At 46.7% G+C, this 18,994-nt stretch overlaps 1 protein-coding gene across 10 annotated transcripts in view; it reads left to right on the forward strand.

Annotated features, from left to right (window-relative positions):
- The window catches only part of VPS13B (vacuolar protein sorting 13 homolog B), an 831,417-nt gene extending 812,734 nt beyond the window's left edge, over positions 1–18,683 (forward strand). For all 10 annotated transcript variants that reach the window (XM_032610621.1, XM_032610615.1, XM_032610620.1 and 7 more), the window contains 6 exons: positions 1,213–1,389; positions 3,377–3,547; positions 9,848–10,024; positions 12,431–12,533; positions 13,034–13,283; positions 16,982–18,683. In XM_032610621.1, coding sequence (XP_032466512.1) covers positions 1,213–1,389; positions 3,377–3,547; positions 9,848–10,024; positions 12,431–12,533; positions 13,034–13,283; positions 16,982–17,230 — 1,127 coding nt within the window. In that variant the 3' untranslated portion in view covers positions 17,231–18,683. The remainder of the gene's footprint in view (positions 1–1,212; positions 1,390–3,376; positions 3,548–9,847; positions 10,025–12,430; positions 12,534–13,033; positions 13,284–16,981) is intronic.
- The last annotated feature ends 311 nt before the right edge of the window (positions 18,684–18,994 follow it).

The following is an 18,994-nucleotide window of genomic DNA, read 5'->3' on the forward strand; positions in this document are numbered from 1 at the left end:
TTACTCCCTCTTTTAACCTAAACCCTAGTGCTGTCTTCTAATGTTCCAGAGAAGAGAGGTGGGCTTAAAACTTAAGAACGTCCCTCTCTACAAGGGCTGGGCCTGGGAACCCTTCAGGGCTCTGGCTTGGCTCTTGCACCCACACCTTCCCTACCCTCTGGGACTGATGACTTGACTGGGGGTCTCTGTCACAGGCCTGGCCTCCAAAGCCCTGCTGGGGGGCAGGATCGGCTCCCACACGGGTCCTGTCCCCGCGGCCTCCCCATTAAAGCGCTTGCAGCCCTCTCCTGGGCTGGAGAGGCCATGGTGTCCCCGGGGGAAGCTGTCTGTTGGGCGTCCTCCTCTCTGGAGCCCCCGGCCCTTGCCTGCACCTCCTGTCCTCCGGGCGAGAGCCCCGAGCCCCCCACCCGGGAAGGAAGGCGAAGGGGAGCTGCTCCAGCCTCCACACCACAGCCCTGTTCCCACGGGGCCGAGCGCTCGGCAGTCAGGCCGCTGCTGAGCGGGCGGCTCCTGGCAAGCCCCAGCTCAAGTAGGAAACCGGATCCAAAGCTCGCCCCCTGGGACGTTCGCAGGGAACACGCCCCTCTCGCTAACCTAATCAGCATGTCCCTGTCACCAGAGTTTACACAACTGAAGCTGGGCTCGAAGGGGAAACATTTCTCTGGCTCCAGCTCCACTCCAAAGGGAAGCGCTCAGCTTGGTAGGATTGGGAAAGATTAAAAATAACTTCCTCCATCCTCGTCAGAACTCTGCATCCCCTTTGCAACACCCCTTTTAGCATCTGGCCTCCTCCCCTGACCAGGCATCTCCTCCTCATCCTGGTGCCTCCGCTGCCCAAGGAGGTTTTAAGGATAACTTCCCAGCCTGCGAACACCTGCAGCCCCAGGGACTGCCTTTCCTCGGGGGCAGGAGCATCGTCCCCTGCACACGGGTCCCTTTTAGCAGGAATACGGGCGGCTTGGGCAGGGAAGTCATATTAAAGCTATTTGCGAGGCCGCCAAAAGGATCACTTTGATTTATAAAGTATGAAAGTTTGCCATTTATGAATTCACAGTGAATGAGTTATTTCCCATATTTTGCTCCAAAGGAGCTTATTACATTCTCCATTCTAGTGTGAAAAATGAATTGCAGGGAAAATGGGTCACTTGTCCCATATGTTGAAAGTGCTGTGTTTAAGATTTCAGTAACCCCCTTCCCTTTGGTCCCTCACAGGCTGGGTGGTTGGATCCCTGGAAATCCTTGGCAGCCCGGCAAGTTTGGTGCGAAGCATCGGGAATGGCATTGCCGACTTCTTCAGGCTTCCGTACGAGGGGCTGACCCGAGGCCCGGGAGCCTTTGTGAGCGGAGTTTCCAGAGGGACGACATCATTTGTGAAGCACATTTCCAAAGGTAGCTATTCGGGTTCCTTGTAATGAGGCCTTATTTTCGTTCCTTCCCTCTCTTATTTTTTATTTTTAAAGAACGTGTTAAAAGTTTTCAGTGAATTAAGTTTGCCTCTAACTTTGTTTGGCTTGTTAGCTGGCAGTGAAGTGTTGGATCTGTAACAAAGCTCATATATAATGTCTTATGTTTTAAACAGATCACTGCTTGCCTGTAGTGTGTGAAAATGTTTCAGAAACTTCAGAATTTGAAACCTCCCAATGGGAAAACAAGGATTGGCTCAACTGTTATTCCATGTGATAAATACAGAAATATTAAAGGTGTTCAGGACTTCTGCTAAACATCAGAAATCCTACACTGTGTTGCCTCATCATATTTTTTTAAATGTAGATACAGTTGTCATAACTTTTGTAAGGCTATGGATACATTTTGACGTGGAAGCCGATTGGGAGGTGAAAGAGCCAGCTTTTCCCTAGCACGCCTCGTAAACAGTGCCACCTTGTGGCCCAGGCGGGTCATCGGGCGCAGAAACCAAACTCCCGCCCACAAGAAGGAGAGCGTGCTTTCCTTTCATCCGTGTGTTTGTTTGCCCATATTTTGGTCAGGTTGGCAGTGACTCGGGAACTAACAAGGGCCATCTGAGTCCCCGTTTCTTCTCAGCAGGAGGCAGGGGAAACAGGGCAAAAGCCGCCTCCTCCCCCATAAAAGGCTTTTTACTGTCAACAGTACTGCAACTCTGTTATGAGTGGGCAGGTTACAGAAGTCTCTAGAAGGCCTCAAACAAGACTTGAGCTCGAAATATGAGAACCCATGATCCATAGAGGGGGACTGGCAAGAGCAATAAACCAAATTCCATGGACAATCACGGGACCACTCCCCCGGGGCCCCGGTCATCCGGGAGGCCTGTGAGCCAAGCTGCAGGAACTCACAGATGAGTCACTGGTGGATTTCTCACTCTTGACACTTGAATCTTTGTGGTTCTGTTGTTTTTATTTTAAAATAAGACAAGCAACACTTGCTAAATTGCACTCCGGCAGTAATTTTAGCATAGTGACTCACTGAATGTTTTTTACACTTGTTCTCTCCTTCTCTTAGGAAAATCTGTTTGGTTTGTCTGTGTGTGTGTACGTGGATTTTTTCTTTTCAGATGACTGGTTAAGATGCAGCTGCAAAAACAACATCTTCCATTTCTTCTGAAAACTAGACATCCCAATAACAGATGAACTAATTCATTAGCTTCAGGATATGTCCGTTGATGTCTTTCAGTTTTGCTCACTGAGGTCTATGCAGACTTGCTAGAGGGGATTATGACTGTCTTGAGCAAGATGCAGAAATAGCCTTTCTTGGGAAAACCAGACGGAATCGTGGCTTTCACATGCTTTACTCCCTTTGATGTCCTCACTTTTTTTCAGCTAACACCCTGAATATCAAAATCACACATATTCCCTGTGGCATAATAATTATTTCCTGACTGTCAAATGATAAAAGTTTACTGTCTTTCTCTACTATGACTAAAGTAATAGGGGGAAATAAATTTTATTCCTAAAGTAGAAACATTCCTTTGCGATCTGTTTAAAATTCAGCAACATAACCTTACCCTTTCAAATCAGAGCAGGCAAATTGCAACCTTCAAAACTGGACCTCAGTGAGGACTTCAAAACTAACTATTTTAGCCAAGTCCTAACAGTCAAATGAAAGTGCATGATAGCTTCCTATGAGGCCGTGGGCATTTTTCTGGTAACGGAGATTCTAATTCTACCCCCTGTGAGGAGTGCCATCACCCCTGTCAGCAAGTGTTCATCTTCACCTCATTGTCTTAAGGCTGCTTCTTCAAACTGACCGAGGGGAAGCCACCATCACTCTCCATGGGCGAGTCCAGAAGGCGGATGTGCTTCCACCTCCCTCTCCCCTCCCCCACAGTGCTCCAGGGACCACTCCCCTAGGGGCCACCATCTATGCGACCAGGAGACCAACCCACGTGCTCTTGTGCCCTCAGGTACCCTCACCTCCATCACCAACCTGGCCACGAGCCTGGCCCGGAACATGGACCGGCTCTCGCTGGATGAGGAGCACTACAACCGGCAGGAGGAGTGGCGGCGGCAGCTCCCGGAGAGCCTCGGCGAGGGGCTCCGGCAGGGCCTGTCCCGGCTGGGCATCAGCCTGCTCGGTAAGGGGTCGCCGGGGACTGGGGCCCAGGACTTTCCACGGGCTGCTTGTGGACTGTCCATCTTTCTGCAGAGATGCTGAGGCTCAGAGAGGCCAAGGCACGCATTCTGGTTCCTACCCTGGCCAGCAGGGTTCTGGAACCGGCACCCTCTCCAGAGCCCTTGTGCGGCTGCGCAGGGCCATCCTGGGACCTGGCCGCTTCCCGCTCCCCGCCGGTCGCGTTCCCACCTTCCCTCGCCTCTGGTGGGAGATGCCTCTCTGCGTCCTCGCGGCTTCCGTAAGACCCCGCGCGCGGGGTGTCAACACGAGGAAGGCAGCCCACAGCTGCATGCTTGCTGAAGGGAGCAACGGGCAAACCTCCTGAAGCGCTTGCTGCCTCTCTGCCACAGATACTGCAAACGCCTGCTTTTGTTTGGGAAGCACTTGAGCAATGTGCAAATGTCATGTAAACTTCAGTGAGGAGCCCACTTTTCCCTTTTATTTTTTTAAGAATGCCAGATCTGCCTGACTCCAAGTAATTGCCGTTTGTCAAGCAATCAGATGGTATAGCTAGAGATGAAGATTGCTAGGGGTATTTCCAAATATTACAAATGTTTGAAAAATAAGTTGCTTTGGAAAATCTATGAAAAGGAAGCTTCAGAGCTGAAATTTTACAGAGCAGGATTTTCAAGGGTATCTTTTGTTTATTTATTTGCAAAGGAATTTAAAACTGTATTGTTTGGCAGCCTGCCTGCCGAGCATCTGAAGGAGTGTGCATCTTGCAGAGATCAAAGTGGCCCAAAGCAGGGAGAGCGAAGGTCAGAAAAGATGAGCTTGAAAGGATTTGTCCTCTCTCCAGGCTGCAGTTTTGTACATAACCCCCACCCCCCCACCACCACCACCACTCACAGCGCGGCCAGCTGAGGTCCCGAGAGGAAGTCGTAAGATGTTACAACTTCAGGTTAAGTTACTAGAAAGTGTTTAAGTCCTAACCTGCAGTGGTGTGGGACACGGTCCTGTGATAATGTGTGGGAGCGGGGACCCGGGGTGGAGCAGCTCTGGGGAAGGGCGGGGGCGTGGGGGGTGGCCACGGTCCTCAGGAGCCAGTGGACCCCATGCTCGGGTGTCCAAGTCCTTTCTCTGTGACCTCAGAGCTTCTCTTTTGTAAATTGGGGCTGAAAATTACTCTGCCGTTATTGGAAGTAATGCTGGTCGGTTGTGTGCCAGGCATAGGGTCCGTGTTTGGTAAACAGCACCTTCATTATATTATGGTAGTAAAGGAACTGTAAGAGTTGCCTGGTTTCAGACAGTGTCCCAGCAAAGAGAGACGTCTGAGCAGTGGCAGGGGCATTTCTGCTTTAGTTTTAGTCCAGTGGGTTCAGTTGCTGTAACCACAGGAAGTGTCAATGAGGTTATCTTGGAGGCCTCAAGCCATCATTTGGGAACTGTGGGACCTCTTTCTGCTAAGAATCGTGGCTTTCCGTGCCCTCTGCTCTGGGCAGGAGAGTTTCCTTCTCGCTGTCCAAGCTCTTCTTGGATGGAGGCACTCAGCAGAGGAGACCTGAGCCGGCTGGCACGTGGCTGTTCCCACCCTGACTAACCTGTTCTCTCCCCGCCCAGAGAAGCCCACATCCACTACCCATTTCCCACTGTATAAAACTGCGCCTGATGGTAGAAATCAGTTATGTGGGGAGCCATGATTCTGCCTTTGTGATGTCACCCTTTCAAGCGTGGCTCCTGTTGTTAACCAGGGTAGAAAATCATAAACCTCTGAGCTTTGCTATAGCCATCATGTTTTGTACACACTCATCCATGCGAGGGAACCACTTAGCCTGTCTGTGGAAACTACAGTAGGCTCGTGGAGTCTGTGGGCCCCTAAGAGCTCCACTCACAGCAGCACATGTAGAGCAGTGTGTCCGTTTCTGTGCTTCTCAGACTAAGGTTGGGCCAGCCAGCTTCCTTTCCTGGAAGAGTTCAAGAACTCTCTGTATCCCACATAATCACTGGGTCGTCTCAAAACGTCTGGTCCTTGATATGTGGCAGGAAGAAAGGGGAGAATAGGACCAACCAAGTCCCCTCACCTGGGAAAGTATAGATTTGCCGCCGTTTAATCCATCCCCAGAAATGGTGTATAAAACTGCCAAATGCCAGTAAATGCCCGACTGAAGTTAGAGCTATTATCATACAATAGTTTAAAAGCCATGCTTGGTGAAATCAAAATGCTACTTCCTCAGGCTCTTCCTTTATGAGACATAAACATAAATGACCTGGTCAGTAAAAAATACATTTAAATAACGCTTCTGGGTTGTCAAAGTACTTTCACATGGGTCATCTTATTTGATCATCAGACCTAGGAATGAATGAGGTTAAGTGACTTGCCCAGGTCAAACCTCCAGGCAGGACAAGAACCTGGGTCTTCCCACATGTCACCCACCCTGGAGGGCTCCAAGCCTGGAAACAATCAGGATGTGGGGAGACTGAACAATTGAAAGTTCCAGGGTAGGAAAAATATATTTCCCCCAAATGTTTATGGGTTTGATGGGCCTTCCTGACTCGGCTCGGCCCTCATGAGGACACGGTGGAGTGTTATGAGGCACTTGAAAAATCAAAGGACGTCTTCAGCTGTCCTGCCCAGCCCCATCGCCCCAGAACAGCGAGGAAGTGTTGGGCTGCAGAGAGATGCCGCCGAGGCTCCTGCAGGAAATCCACAACTGTTTTCAGAAAGCAGTGGCTTTTGGAAAAACTCTGTTTAGCCTGCAGAGTTGGCATCAGGCTTGCCCGCATTTACCAGATCCGTTCCCCAGATGCCCCCACTTTCTACTACCTCTGGAGCCTGCTGAGAGAGGATGTGAGCTCCGTGTCACAGCCACATGGCACGTCCCCTCCCAGATGGGACTTCTCCCTGGGGAATACCTAAGGCAGGATGTCAGAACTCGCTTCTCTGGCCCAACTTATGAAGCGCTGCTGGATTTCCCAGCAGCCACAACTGTCTTGACAGCCGCTCTCGGGACGCCATTCAGAATCCCGACCACGTAGGCCTCCACCAGGTGAGTCGGGACGGTTTCCCAAGCGAATGAGTGAAGAGCTGGGCACCGAGAAGGCACTTACACACAGCCCGTCTGATGCTGCCCTCAGCCATCAGCATCTTGCTTGGCAGTTAGAAGGGAATTTGGGAACAACAGATGTGCTTCCTTCTCAGTTTGCTCATCTGTCGTGGTCAAAACAAGCAAGCCCCAAGCCAGGGTTCCTAATACATTCTGTGGGGTTCGTTTGTCCCTGGAACGTGAGCTGTGGAGCGGTGTCCCAGCCCAGGCCTGTGCCTCTGCTATTGTGATTTTAAAAAAAAAAGTTCAGAATAAAATTACAACATGTGATTAGGCAGCACCAAAATAGCCACACAGGCAGAACAGTCATAGATAGCGACCCGGTGAGTTTTGCCCAAGGCTGGGGAGCAAGTCACAGAAGAGGTGAGGGAGGGTCTCTTAGTCTCCTTGCTTCAGAGAGCAAGCCCTTCTCTTCCAGCAAAGGGTAGGAAAGGAAGTACGTCTGGGACTTCCCTGGTGGTCCAGTGGTTAGGACTCCATGCTTCCCCTGCAGGGGGCACGGGTTCAATCCCTGGTCAGAGAACTAAGATCCTGCAAGCCACGCAGCGTGACCAACAAAAAAGAGGAAAGGAAGCACATCCGGCTTCTGCCCCGCCCAGCACACGAGGCGGGGTCCGGGAAAGCACCCCTTCCCTCCCTGCCCCACTTCATCACATCACAGCCGGCTCCATGTGGCTGCCCTCCCCGTGGGCCTGCTGCCAGCGGACAAGTTTGGGAATCAGTCGCTGCTAACTAAAGCCTCAGAGCAGAGTTGGAGTGTATGGCAGTAAATAATTTACCAGTTGTGGGATTTAGCGGGATTACACTGCCTGAGAGACCCTCTGAAGCCCTGGGAGAGCAGCCTCTCAGGCTCAGCTGCAGACGCGGGCCGGGCTGCCGGTCTCTCACGCACCTGGGGCCCAGGGAGGTGTCAGTGTGTGTGACAGGCCAGCCTCCCACCCGGGGCCTGATACTGGCCCAGGGCATGCGCTCCCGCAGCTCCTTCTCTCTACCTCTTAGCATCTAACGCCTTGTCACGGGGTTCAGGCTTTCCACTTTGGGGGCTGCCTGAAGAATTTATCAAAGTTTATATCTATCAGAGCCTTCACCGTGGCTGGTGGCTAGAGAAAGTGGAAGATCAAAGGGGAGTTTCACTGCGATACGGGTTTGCACTTAGGCAGGCCCAAGTCAGAGCCTTGTGTGGATAATCACGGCTCTATGCCCCTTGTGCTGGTCAGGCCTGACACATTCAAGGAAAATGGGAGATTTTCACCTGCCCCCCAACTCTATTTTAATACTGTTAACGGCAGTCTGCCCTTCAGAGAAGACATTTCTACCAGAAATACAGGCAATAACTTTATTGGTGAATTTGTAATTATCTGCCCCACCTTTTCTACTCTTAAGCATGGAGATCTTTCACAGAAATCAGAAAGTGAAATCGCAAAGTCTGTGTCCTTTGATTTGATGCTATTCACTTTGAACTGTCTGCTATGAAATGATTTGAAGAGAAGACCCCAGGGTTCTTGCCTCTCCCGGTGCAGCCGGTTCCGTTAATACTTCCCAGCTGCCCTGACTTCTGACCTCATAGACAGAGAGCAGAACATCAGATTCCTCAGACTGAAAACACGAGGCGAGCTCCCAGCCCAAGCACCAAGACTGGGTGTCTTGAGGGGGTGCTGAGACTGCCATCCCTTGGCCCCTGATAGCCAAGGTGGCCCAGGCCAGCTGTGAGCAGCTTCTTCCGCTTCCCTCATCATTTCTTTAAGAGGTTTGGGAAGCGGTGGTCTAGGCTGGGAAACAGACCTGTCGCCTCAGGTCATTCTTAATCTGTCAGTACGTGAACTTAAATGGCTGTGTCAAAATTTAGAGGAGTGGAATCCATGAAGAACATTGCCTTTACAACTGACCCAAAGGAACTGGCCTTTCATTTTACTGGATTTCGTTCAATGGAATATTACTTGAAATTAGCAGGTCATTAACTGAGAACTGGAAATCTCCCTTTACCCAGCAGACTTTGAATTAGTGGCATTTGGAATAATGGGATTTGACATGTATTAAAATTTCTACCAGGGGACTGTGCATTTTCATTAATCCTAGCAGGTCTGAGCTGAAAACAGAGAATTCTGTCAAGAATTGTAATGAAATTTCTTCCTCTTACTGTGTTAGGGAACCCTTCACTCTGACATGGCAAAAAATCTGGACTGTTGGGGCCTTTAGTCGAACTCATCCCTGGTCCCTCAAGGTAAGAGGAGCAAGGAGGGGACCCACAGAGGCTGAGGGATTCGCCCTCCAGCTCTGAGCATGGCCTGGCTGCCCTGTGGGAAAGCCGTTAGAGCAAAGAGCCGTGAGCGCAGGGTTTGTAGCTGTTCTCAAGTGAACAGTAAGTGGCCAAACCTCAGCTGAAGTGAGAGAAAAGGAAATTTTTCCAAGACTGGCAAAGGAAAGAGCTTGTTTTATAAACAGGATCAGTGAATAGCTTGGTGGTTAAGAGCGAGGCTGTGACTCCGACTCCCTGGACTTCAATCCTGGCTCAAGCACAGGGCAGCTGTGTGACCTTGGGAAAAACTCCTTAACCTCCCTGTGCCTCGGTGGCCTTGTCTAGGAACTGAGGATAAAAGCCATGCCTGATTCCCTAGTATTGTGACAATTAATGATCTCCTACAAGTAAGCTCTTAGCACATAGTAAGTACTCAAAACAGATTTGCTATAATACCAATAATATCAATTACTCTTATTATTATATAATTATTAACATATTAACATTACATTACTATTAAATAATTGCCCTTATTCTTACTAAAAGAGAGAACAAGGAAAGGGGCTGGCCCTTTTCAGTTTTTTCATCCTCTTGATTCAGTGAAACTGTATTAGGCTCACTCTCCTCCTGAGGAATTGTTAGCTCCTGTCCCTAAACTGTGTTGCCTGATTCCTGGAGAAAGATGTGTGGGTGTCACTTGGGAATAGTCTGGCATGTTTATTAAATTCAAAACTGAACTTCACAGATCCTGACTATGTTGGGCCAAACCCAGTCTGAACATTGTGTTTTGATGAAGATAATAAATGTCTAACACATCCTCAATGTACTTAGATAAATGGTAAACAAATGCATAGTAAAGAGCTTTATAATGAGGGTGGGGTTTCATTTTCAATCCAAACAAAACTGTGTTCCAGATTGAAGGTTTTCACTTCCTCAGGATTTTATGCATCAGTCCTTACCCGGGGCTTTTGTTGTTTTTCAGGTGCAATTGCTGGTATAGTTGATCAGCCAATGCAGAACTTCCAGAAAACATCGGAGGCTCATGGTTCAGCAGGACACAAGGCCAAGGGTGTTATCTCCGGCGTGGGGAAAGGAATCATGGGGGTGTTCACGAAGCCCATTGGAGGGGCTGCTGAGCTCGTGTCACAGACTGGCTATGGTGAGTCCTGGCGAACCGGCCAACTCAGACATCACCGATAAATTTGCGTTATTATACCAAGGTTTCCCTAAGATAATCTAGCCCCTCACATGACAGAGGAGTGAAAAATAAGATAGATAAATCTATAAATAAATAGTCCTTTTTCTTACTTCTTTATGCTTATTTACACAGAGTTGAATTGGACTATGACTAATAAATTACGATTATAAAGCCAGGAAGTCAATTAATAATTTCAGTCTATATAGGTCACAGAATCTTTTTATAGTCATTTAATAAAATCGACTTTAATGAAAAGTAACCAGTTAGAGGTTGAGGGCAATAAATCCAATATACTGAAGCAGAAAGTAGACTTACTTTTTCTGGTGAGCAATTTGAAAGAAAAAAAATAAGTTATAAAGCAGGAAGGTATCTTTTTTTTTTTTTCTCTTTATCATTGCAACATATTTTCTTTTTTTTTTTTTTTAAACATCTTTATTGGGGTATAATTGCTTTACAATGGTGTGTTAGTTTCTGCTTTATAACAAAGTGAATCAGCTGTACATATACATATGCAGGAAGATATCTTTAAAAGACAATGCGTCTGTATTTGGAGAATGAGAGAGAGAGCAGCATGCGTGCATCGGTGGGTGCGTGCACACTTGCCCATGCAGCTTGGCGTCAGGCATGGCTTTCTCGCCAGCAACTGTGCTGCTCTTGCAGCCAGGCCCAGTCTCCTGGCCAGTGTCAACAAAGGTGCATGATCTGCCACTGAAAACCCTTCCCTGAGCAGACAGGTGCCGAGAACTTGGGCTCATGGAACTACTGCTTTAGGCTGGTGCCAGGCCTCTCCACGCACACACGTGCGCGCAGGAGCAGTGGATGCGTGGGAGAGGAAGTGCCTCCTCCTGTGCTAATTTTCTGCATTCTTGGCAGAGCACGTTAAAGTGACTTTACAGAACTAGGCAACTGGAACTGTTACCTTTTTCGTTTTTTTTGGCTGGACCTCGCGTCTTGCAGAATCTTATTTCCCCGACCAGGGATTGAACACACGGCCCTTGGCAGTGAAAGTGCAGAGTCCTAACCACTGGACCGCCAGGGACCCTGGAATTGTTAACCTTTTTACCTAAAATCGGTATCATCGTTTTGGTCATGAAGTGGCTGGCTGGCTGGAACCACAAACTACGGGCAGGAGCTTTGCATCTGTATCTGCACCTGGCCATAAAGTCTGCAGGGTGCATTTGACTGCGGCCTCCTGCGCCTCACTAGGTCTGACAAGGGACAGCCCAGATTAGGGCATAAAACCCGTGTCTGAAAGGAAGAGAGTGGGAGACGAGTGCCCACCACACAGACAGGAACATGTGTTCCTCTCGCTCTTCCCCTCACCTCCTCCCCCTCAAGTTCTGTCTCTCACTCCTTCTGTGAATGACATTTTCACTCACAGGGAAACTGACAAAAAGAACTACTGCAACTTATAACTGGACAAAGTTAAATGCTCCCTTATCAAATACTTAACACGTTAATAAAAACAGTATTCCTTTTTGCTATAGACTGCAGTGAGGTAAAGTCAACTTATACTTCATAAATTCCTCTGGTCTTGAAAATGCCATTGTCCCTCACTGTGTTTCCCAAGGCTGAGGAACTCTCCCTTATGGAAGAGCACCTCAGAACAGAGCTTCACGTGGGCCTTGCTGGTTTCCATCATTCCTGTAAAACTTTTATTACTGCACTGAAGGTTTTACAAACCACTAACTCTTAGTCTAATGACTGTGCCTCGTTTATAAACATTTACAAGCCCTCAGAAAGCACACATGCTGTACCATCTCTGGTTCTGAAGAGTCTCTTTAGAGGACTGCATGGCTGCTGCTGGGTACCCTCGTTTGGTGCTGGCACCAGGGAGAGCATGTAATAAACCAGAGGCCCCAAGAGCACTCATAAATGTATATGGATTCATGTTTAACAGCTGGATTAAGTCACTTAAATACTGTATCTAGGCAAACCATGTGCCTTTGTGTGCATCTCTGTGTGTGTGTTGTTTTCTATTTCACCAGCCACAGTCCAGATACAGAAGTATTGTAATATTCAGCAAGGAAGTCAACTAACAATCTTGACTTTGTGTCACATAAATTGTAAATGATGTGTAAGCTATTGCTCCAGACTGATTACTCCCAGGAGCATTATGCATCCTCTAATTGCCAGCCTATGCTTGGACTGTAGCTCATTCATATTTCAGTTTGCAGCTAATATAAGATCACTAGGGTTAAGAGCATTGCAATGTTTAATGATTATCTATATACTTGATTCCAAAGATGTGACATCATTTTGGATCTGTAGCATTTTATGGATGGCTTTAAGCAGATGACATCACTGTAGCATGAAACTGTTTTCCAGAAAACAGCTAGTAAAACTCCCTTACTTCTCTTACCACAGGTATTTTACACGGAGCTGGACTTTCTCAGCTTCCCAAACAGCGCTATCAGCCAAGTGATCTGCATGCTGACCAAGCTCCAAACAGCCACGTCAAATACGTCTGGTAAAATTATCTAGACACTTGTTCAACTATACACGTGCGCTGTATGTTAACAGGGCCTGGCTTGCTCTCAAGCTAACGGGACACACTTTCAGGGGAGCCCAAGAGGAGCGGCTGTTTTCGGGGAAAGGCTGCCATCCACAGATCTGGGCTGGCAGCAGGATGCCCCTGCCCCACACACACATCCCACTCAGGGGAGGATGCACACTGGCAGAGGTGCCCGGGCCTGCAAGAGGGCCTGAGATTCTCTATGGAGCCAGTGTTCTAATTGGGTGACATTTCTAATGGGAAGAAAAGGAATTGCCAGAGCCAAGGGATATCTTTGTCTCCAGGAGAAGCTGGGTTCTGTTGACCAGAATCAGAATTAAAAGTGACAATTACATTTCAAACTGAAATTAATAATCAGATTGGTGAGGGTCTTTGCCTTGGTACAAACAGTGAGCCCTGATAAGTGACCATCTTTTCTAAGCTGGCTTTGGCCTCATTTTTCTCCTTTGAAACAGGAAAATGCTTCAGTCTCTGGGCAGACCAGAAGTCCACATGGCCCTGGGTGTGGTTCTGGTGAGGGGCTCGGGCCAGGAGCACGAAGGGTGCTTGCTGCTGACGTCAGAAGTGCTCTTCGTGGTGAGCGTCAGCGAGGACACCCAGCAGCAGGCCTTCCCTGTCACGGAGATCGACTGTGCGCAGGACAGCAAGCAAAGCAACCTGCTCGTCGTGCAGCTTAAGCAGCCGAGAGTGGCCTGTGATGTAGAGGTACGTTTCGGAAAACAGGGTGACCAGGGTTAGCTGCCAGCAAAGTTGAGACACAGGGTGACCGCAGGTACCAGGCATTTATGAGCCAGCAGCGTCTGGAGTGGATGCTGGAGACCAGGAGGGCTGCCAGGGGAAGGGGTGTGGGCAGCAAGGAGGCTGATGGACTCGGAGCTGGGGCTAAGCCACCATAGGAATTGAAGGTTGGCTGTCATGGAGCTGGGGTGCTGGAGCTCCAAAACAAGCAGGTCTGAAGAAGGGCCAGGACCAAGGCAGCAATTCTATGCAAATACTCCACGAAGCAGGCCTCCTGGTCTGAACACAGAGCAGGCCCAAGTCTGCACGTGGCCTGGGAGTGACTGCAGCAGGTCACTTTAGCAGGGACAGGAGAGGACCACCATAGAAGTGAGGGGTGTCATGAGGGAAACAAGGCACAAGCAGTAGGCCTGACCTTTGCAAGCTCACAAACCAGGAGGCCTGACTCACTCCCCTCCCTCATTCCCAACTTTCAGAGTTCAGGGTCAAAATTTTGTCAACTCTCTCCCATCCCCTGCTCTATATTGTGTGGCTTTGTGTTCCCTTTCCAACAGGATGCTCTCCCATCCCCTAAGTACCACAAGGTGCCTCCTGGGGATGCTGCTCAGGCTCTTGGGGCAGCTCCCTGGCCACACAGCTCCTGAGATGTGCTGGCTGCTGGCTCCCGGCTCCACATAAGTTGATGTAGAATGGATGTTCAGGTGGGGCATTCTGGGTGTCAGGGGTCAGAGGTGAGCAGCAGTGCAGCCCGGGGTGAGCAGGTGCACCCACTGCAAAACTGCTCTGCCTCTGCCCTCCCTGCTGACTGCCTGATCCATGGGGCCCTGAGAGTTGACCTCAGAGACAGACATGTTTTTTTTTCCCACACAGCTTGACAGGGATGGATCAGAGGCAAGTTGTAGCCTGCCTAACTTAGGGTCTGAGTAGCCCCAGGAAAAGGACAGTAAACCTGCCTCCAGCAGGTCCTGCCTGATTCCTTCTTTCATTATTTTCCTCCTGGTATGGGAGCCTGCGTCTCCCTCACACCACTGTTTGCGTAAAATTATTTGAGAAGATGGAAGGTAGCCAACCACAACAACTCTGAGACTTCTCTAGTTTCTTGGATCGTAATCAGTCAGGCTTTAAGCTGGGGCTTGGCACTAAGACTACATTGCTGGTTCGAGTTGATGACTTTCTGGGAATAAACAGAGGTCAGATGTCCAGCCTGACTTTATTAGATCTGCCAAAATCTTCTGATCCAGATGACAATAAAGCAGCAGTGATCTGGCTACAGGCCTTGGCAGGGGATAGCATCATTATCTTCAAGTCCTTGGTCCTTAACGAGAAGCTCCCAAAGCCCTGAGGAATATCTGTGACTATTGTTATTCCTTAGTTGCTTGGGAAATACTTCAGATCTTAAACTATTGAGACTAGAGAATCACCTTTAGCTGTTAAACTGTCTTCAACTGTGATCCTTCTCTTCGGCTTTTCTGCTTGAGGAGGGGGTACTGTGGGGAATTACAGCTGGAGGGGAACAGACCTCAGTTTCTCCAGGGGTTACTGAGATGACAGGTGGAGTCACCCCTCCCCCCCCCCAGAAGTTGCCATGGCTAATTGAGACTATACGATCAGTGAGTTAGAGGCAGAAGCACTAACACCCCGGACGCCATGCTCACCACGCATTTTCCATTGTTGTTCAGTGATAACAGGGTCGGGGTGAAGGGGTGGCTGAAACAGGCAGGAAGAGATGACAGAGCAGGAATACTGCAGGTTAGCTACTGAGCTTACATAGCAGCACCCGGCACTGGGCAGACCTGGGCAAACTGGTAGATACCAAGCATGCTTTCAGCCTCCAAATTGCACTTTCTCACTATCTGTTTCCTTTACCTCTAAACCCCAACTCCTTATTAACAAAAAGTAACTGCCCAATTAATCCTGTGTCCAAACCCTAACCTCCTCCCTCACCCCAATGGAGAGCCAAGCTGCAGAACAAAATGGTCTTTTTTTTTTTTTTTTTTTTTTTTTTGAGAGATAGTAGACCCTTCCTTAATAGTGCTATATATAATCCAGTGTATTTTCAAAATGGGAGTAGGGGAGTCACTCAGCAGTGCTGCCTGACAGTGCATTTTCCTCAGTGGCCATACCTAACCTAATCCACAGATATTAAGCTGGGCTGGGACGCCTACCCATTATCTTCCAGTGAAAACTAAAGAATAGTATTTTAAAATCTTTACATGAAATGGCTTTTCTGGGATTTTTGCTCTAGATGCTAGGAAACACAGCTCCTTTGAATTCTGGAAGGAATTAATTTGTAGATGACATCATTCGGTATATTCAAATATGGCAGGATTTTTTTAAAAAACAGCATTTGCTTTTCTTAGTTAAATGCAGCCATTTTTAGGGTAATAATTGCTTAATATGCCTGGCACATTATTGAAATCCCTTCTGAGAGGCTCACAATGAGTCAGAAGGTCAGTTTATTCCTTGGCCATGTTCCTTTCACAACACGGGTTTTCCTGTGCTGCTGTTCAGGAGGAGCAGTTAAGACTCTTGTGTACTCAGAGCTTTCCAGCTGAATCCCGACCCCATCAAATGATGTCATCAGAGCTCTGGCTTTTGCCTGGTGGTGCACAGCTTTCATCTGTCAGTGAATCTTTGGGGGCCTTTCTTTCCCAGGCTTAAAAATATGAGACTGAACTCTAATGGATGCCCTACTTATTCCTTATTTCTCTGGCAGGCAGACCTCTCTCTTTACCATCCCACTGGCTTTCTGCAGCTTTTAAGACACCCTTGGCTACATCGTCTCTGTGCCCTACACAGAAATATATAAATTCTTTACTACTATTTCAAAACCTAAAAAGCCCTCATTAAAATGTTTATAATTCTTCCAGAGTGGTCTTCCCAACATTTGGTAGGTAAAGACCACTGAAAGGTCAGTGGCTACCTGATCCACACAGGTCAGTGGCTTACACTGGAGACTTCCCACTCCACTTGATTTACACAGTAGATAGCTACAGCATTTCAGGATGGGAGGAATTTATAGCTCCACTTGCCTTTGATGGGTACTTTCTCAGAGAATCTTTCTTAAGAACTTAGGTAGTATATCTCAGTTCTCCTATTTGAGTTCCACTGAAGATGAGCCAGACTTTTATGAACCATAAATGTACTTTGCATCCTCCCTCTTTTCCATAAAAATTTCCCCTTCCTCTGCCCAGTTTATTTTCTCTGGCATTAAATCCTAGTATTTATAAAAGCAGAAAATGTTACAGTTCAAAAGGTATTTGTTTTTCTGATGCTCTGTCCAAAGCCACTGGGTTTGAAAGAGGTAAAGAGGTTCTGTCTGGAGAGGTTTGCGGAGACAAGCAAACAGAGCTTTTATCTCAGGGTTTAACGTTGATTAGATTCAAGCAGAGGAAAGACACTTTTCTCCTTTGTTCCTGGACTAGGCTAGTAAAGAGCCAGTGACAGATGTTTTGAGAGTTAATGAGTAAAATATTCTGAAATCGTCAACTTCAAATAAACATGGGAGTTTTACACAACACCAAATGCTTATTCGGTGGCTTTATTAGATAACCTAAAAGGCACAACATCCAATGTCTCAAGGCAAGAGAAGGAATGATTTTGTTATGGAAGTCTCCTTATGAGTGTTTGTTTGGCAACTAAAAATATCTTTTTTTGGAACCCAGGTGGATGGAATTCGAGAGAGACTATCAGAGCAACAGTATAACAGACTTGTGGACTATATCACAAAGACATCTTGTCACCTGGCCCCCAGCTGCTCTTCCATGCAGACACTATGCCCTGTGGTGACTGTGGAACCTCTCCCTTCCACTGTGAAAACATACCATTATATGGTTGAGCCACACTTTGCCCAAGTCTTCATCAGTAAATTTACCATGGTGAAAAATAAAGCCCTGAGGAAAGGGTTCCCTTGAGTCCCCTCTGAGGTGTTGATTCCTGCTTGTGCAATTTATTTCTGAAAAAGAAACGTAATGAGCTCTAACAACATCTAATGTGGACAAAACCCACTGTTCTATAGTTGTTATAGTAATTTCCTAGCCTCTTCCAAAACTAATTCAGGTTCTTCCTTTTTCCCAAAACTAAGATACTTCAAAATTGAGTCACTGATTGATTAAAAAACCTATTCAAAAACCTATTCTTTTCCCACTTGGGGACAATGAACAGAATCCTATTATTAATCTTATCACGTGCAGAAAATCCTTTTTGCTGTTTGCTAAAATTTCGACTATAATTAGGCTCTGTTAACTCAACACAAAACATGGTCAGGCCTCGGAAACAGATTAAAACTTCATCCCCAGTTGCATCTGTTTTTAGGCTGAGACAATTGCCTAATACCCTCATCTGCAGAGGTTCAGATTCTTTATATGAAATTAAATGCTTAGGAGCTTACTGTTTAACTTGTTAATAAATTTGTTACTTAAATGTGATGCTGTTTCTTTAAGTGAATACATTCCTAAACCTTTATGGAAATTTACAAGACATTCTGATGACTGTCCAGGTACATTTTTGGAAAAAATGTCTTTCTAGTTTGTTTTACTAGGCAAGCTTAGAGAATCTTTTGTCTACTGATAAAAACAGACCCCAGGTGCTCAGGTGAGTTTCTTAAGCAAAACACTACTGGGGAACTCCCACTACTGGATACTCTTGTGGAAGGACTCACCCTGATGCACCGACAGACTCAAGAACCCAAACATTAACCTGAATAATAGTTTATTTTGCTGACTTGGCTTGATCAAGCATAAAGATATCCCCAGTAACTGACACTCTTTTGTATTTAAAGATGGATTTGGCTTAAGATCCTGGGTCACCAGGTACCACCTTTATTTAATATTCAGTAAAAATGTGATACTCCAATTAAAACACATTTTTACTCATTACAGCCAAATTTGGGCCTACAACCTGATACCTACAATTGGGAGATGCTAAGAAAATTCAGTTTCAAATGCCCACTTTTAACTTTCTTTAAACTTAATAAGTCTCACGTGTTATTGGGCATAAGAGGTCACTGCATAGTTGTTTGCTGTTAATGGAAATTCAGGCTGAATATGGAAAACATGGTTCCATCATTTGCTGTAATCATACTCATTTAGGAAAGTTTTGTCAACCTCGAGTAACTATTTTTAAGATTGTAAATATGTATTAAGTCATATGGTAATTTTGCATACTACTTTAAGAATTGTTATATGATATTGTTTAAAATAAAAGGAATCCTTGAATTACTGATAACACATAAATGTGGGTTCTTAAAATGCAGCTTTTCACTGATACTTGGGTTTATTACCGTTTACATCATTGGAACTCAGGAATTTTGCATGAGTTAAAAAGAAAATTTTTGTTAACATAATAAAAGAACGGATGATTAAATTAGCTGTGGCTAAAATACACTTAATTCTTAAAGCTCTCTGTAGTATCACTTTGATCACAACAAAACCCCCATTATTAAAGGGGAGAAAGGTCCTAAGACCTCCCTGAAAAAATGTTATTACCACACTCTAAATTAGCAGACATTACTCAATTGCAATTCCAATTAAATAACACTACTTTTTCTAGACTAGATGTATATTCCATATTGTACAATTAGGTCTTCAATAAAGTAATACTGAGTAAAAAATCTTAAATTTTAATTACCTACTATTACATCTGTCCAGTGGTTGGATCCAGTAGGGCAATTCAGTGAC

The sequence above is a fragment of the Phocoena sinus genome, chromosome 17, assembly GCF_008692025.1.
Source record: "Phocoena sinus isolate mPhoSin1 chromosome 17, mPhoSin1.pri, whole genome shotgun sequence".
In the NCBI taxonomy this organism is placed as follows: Eukaryota; Metazoa; Chordata; class Mammalia; order Artiodactyla; family Phocoenidae; genus Phocoena; species Phocoena sinus.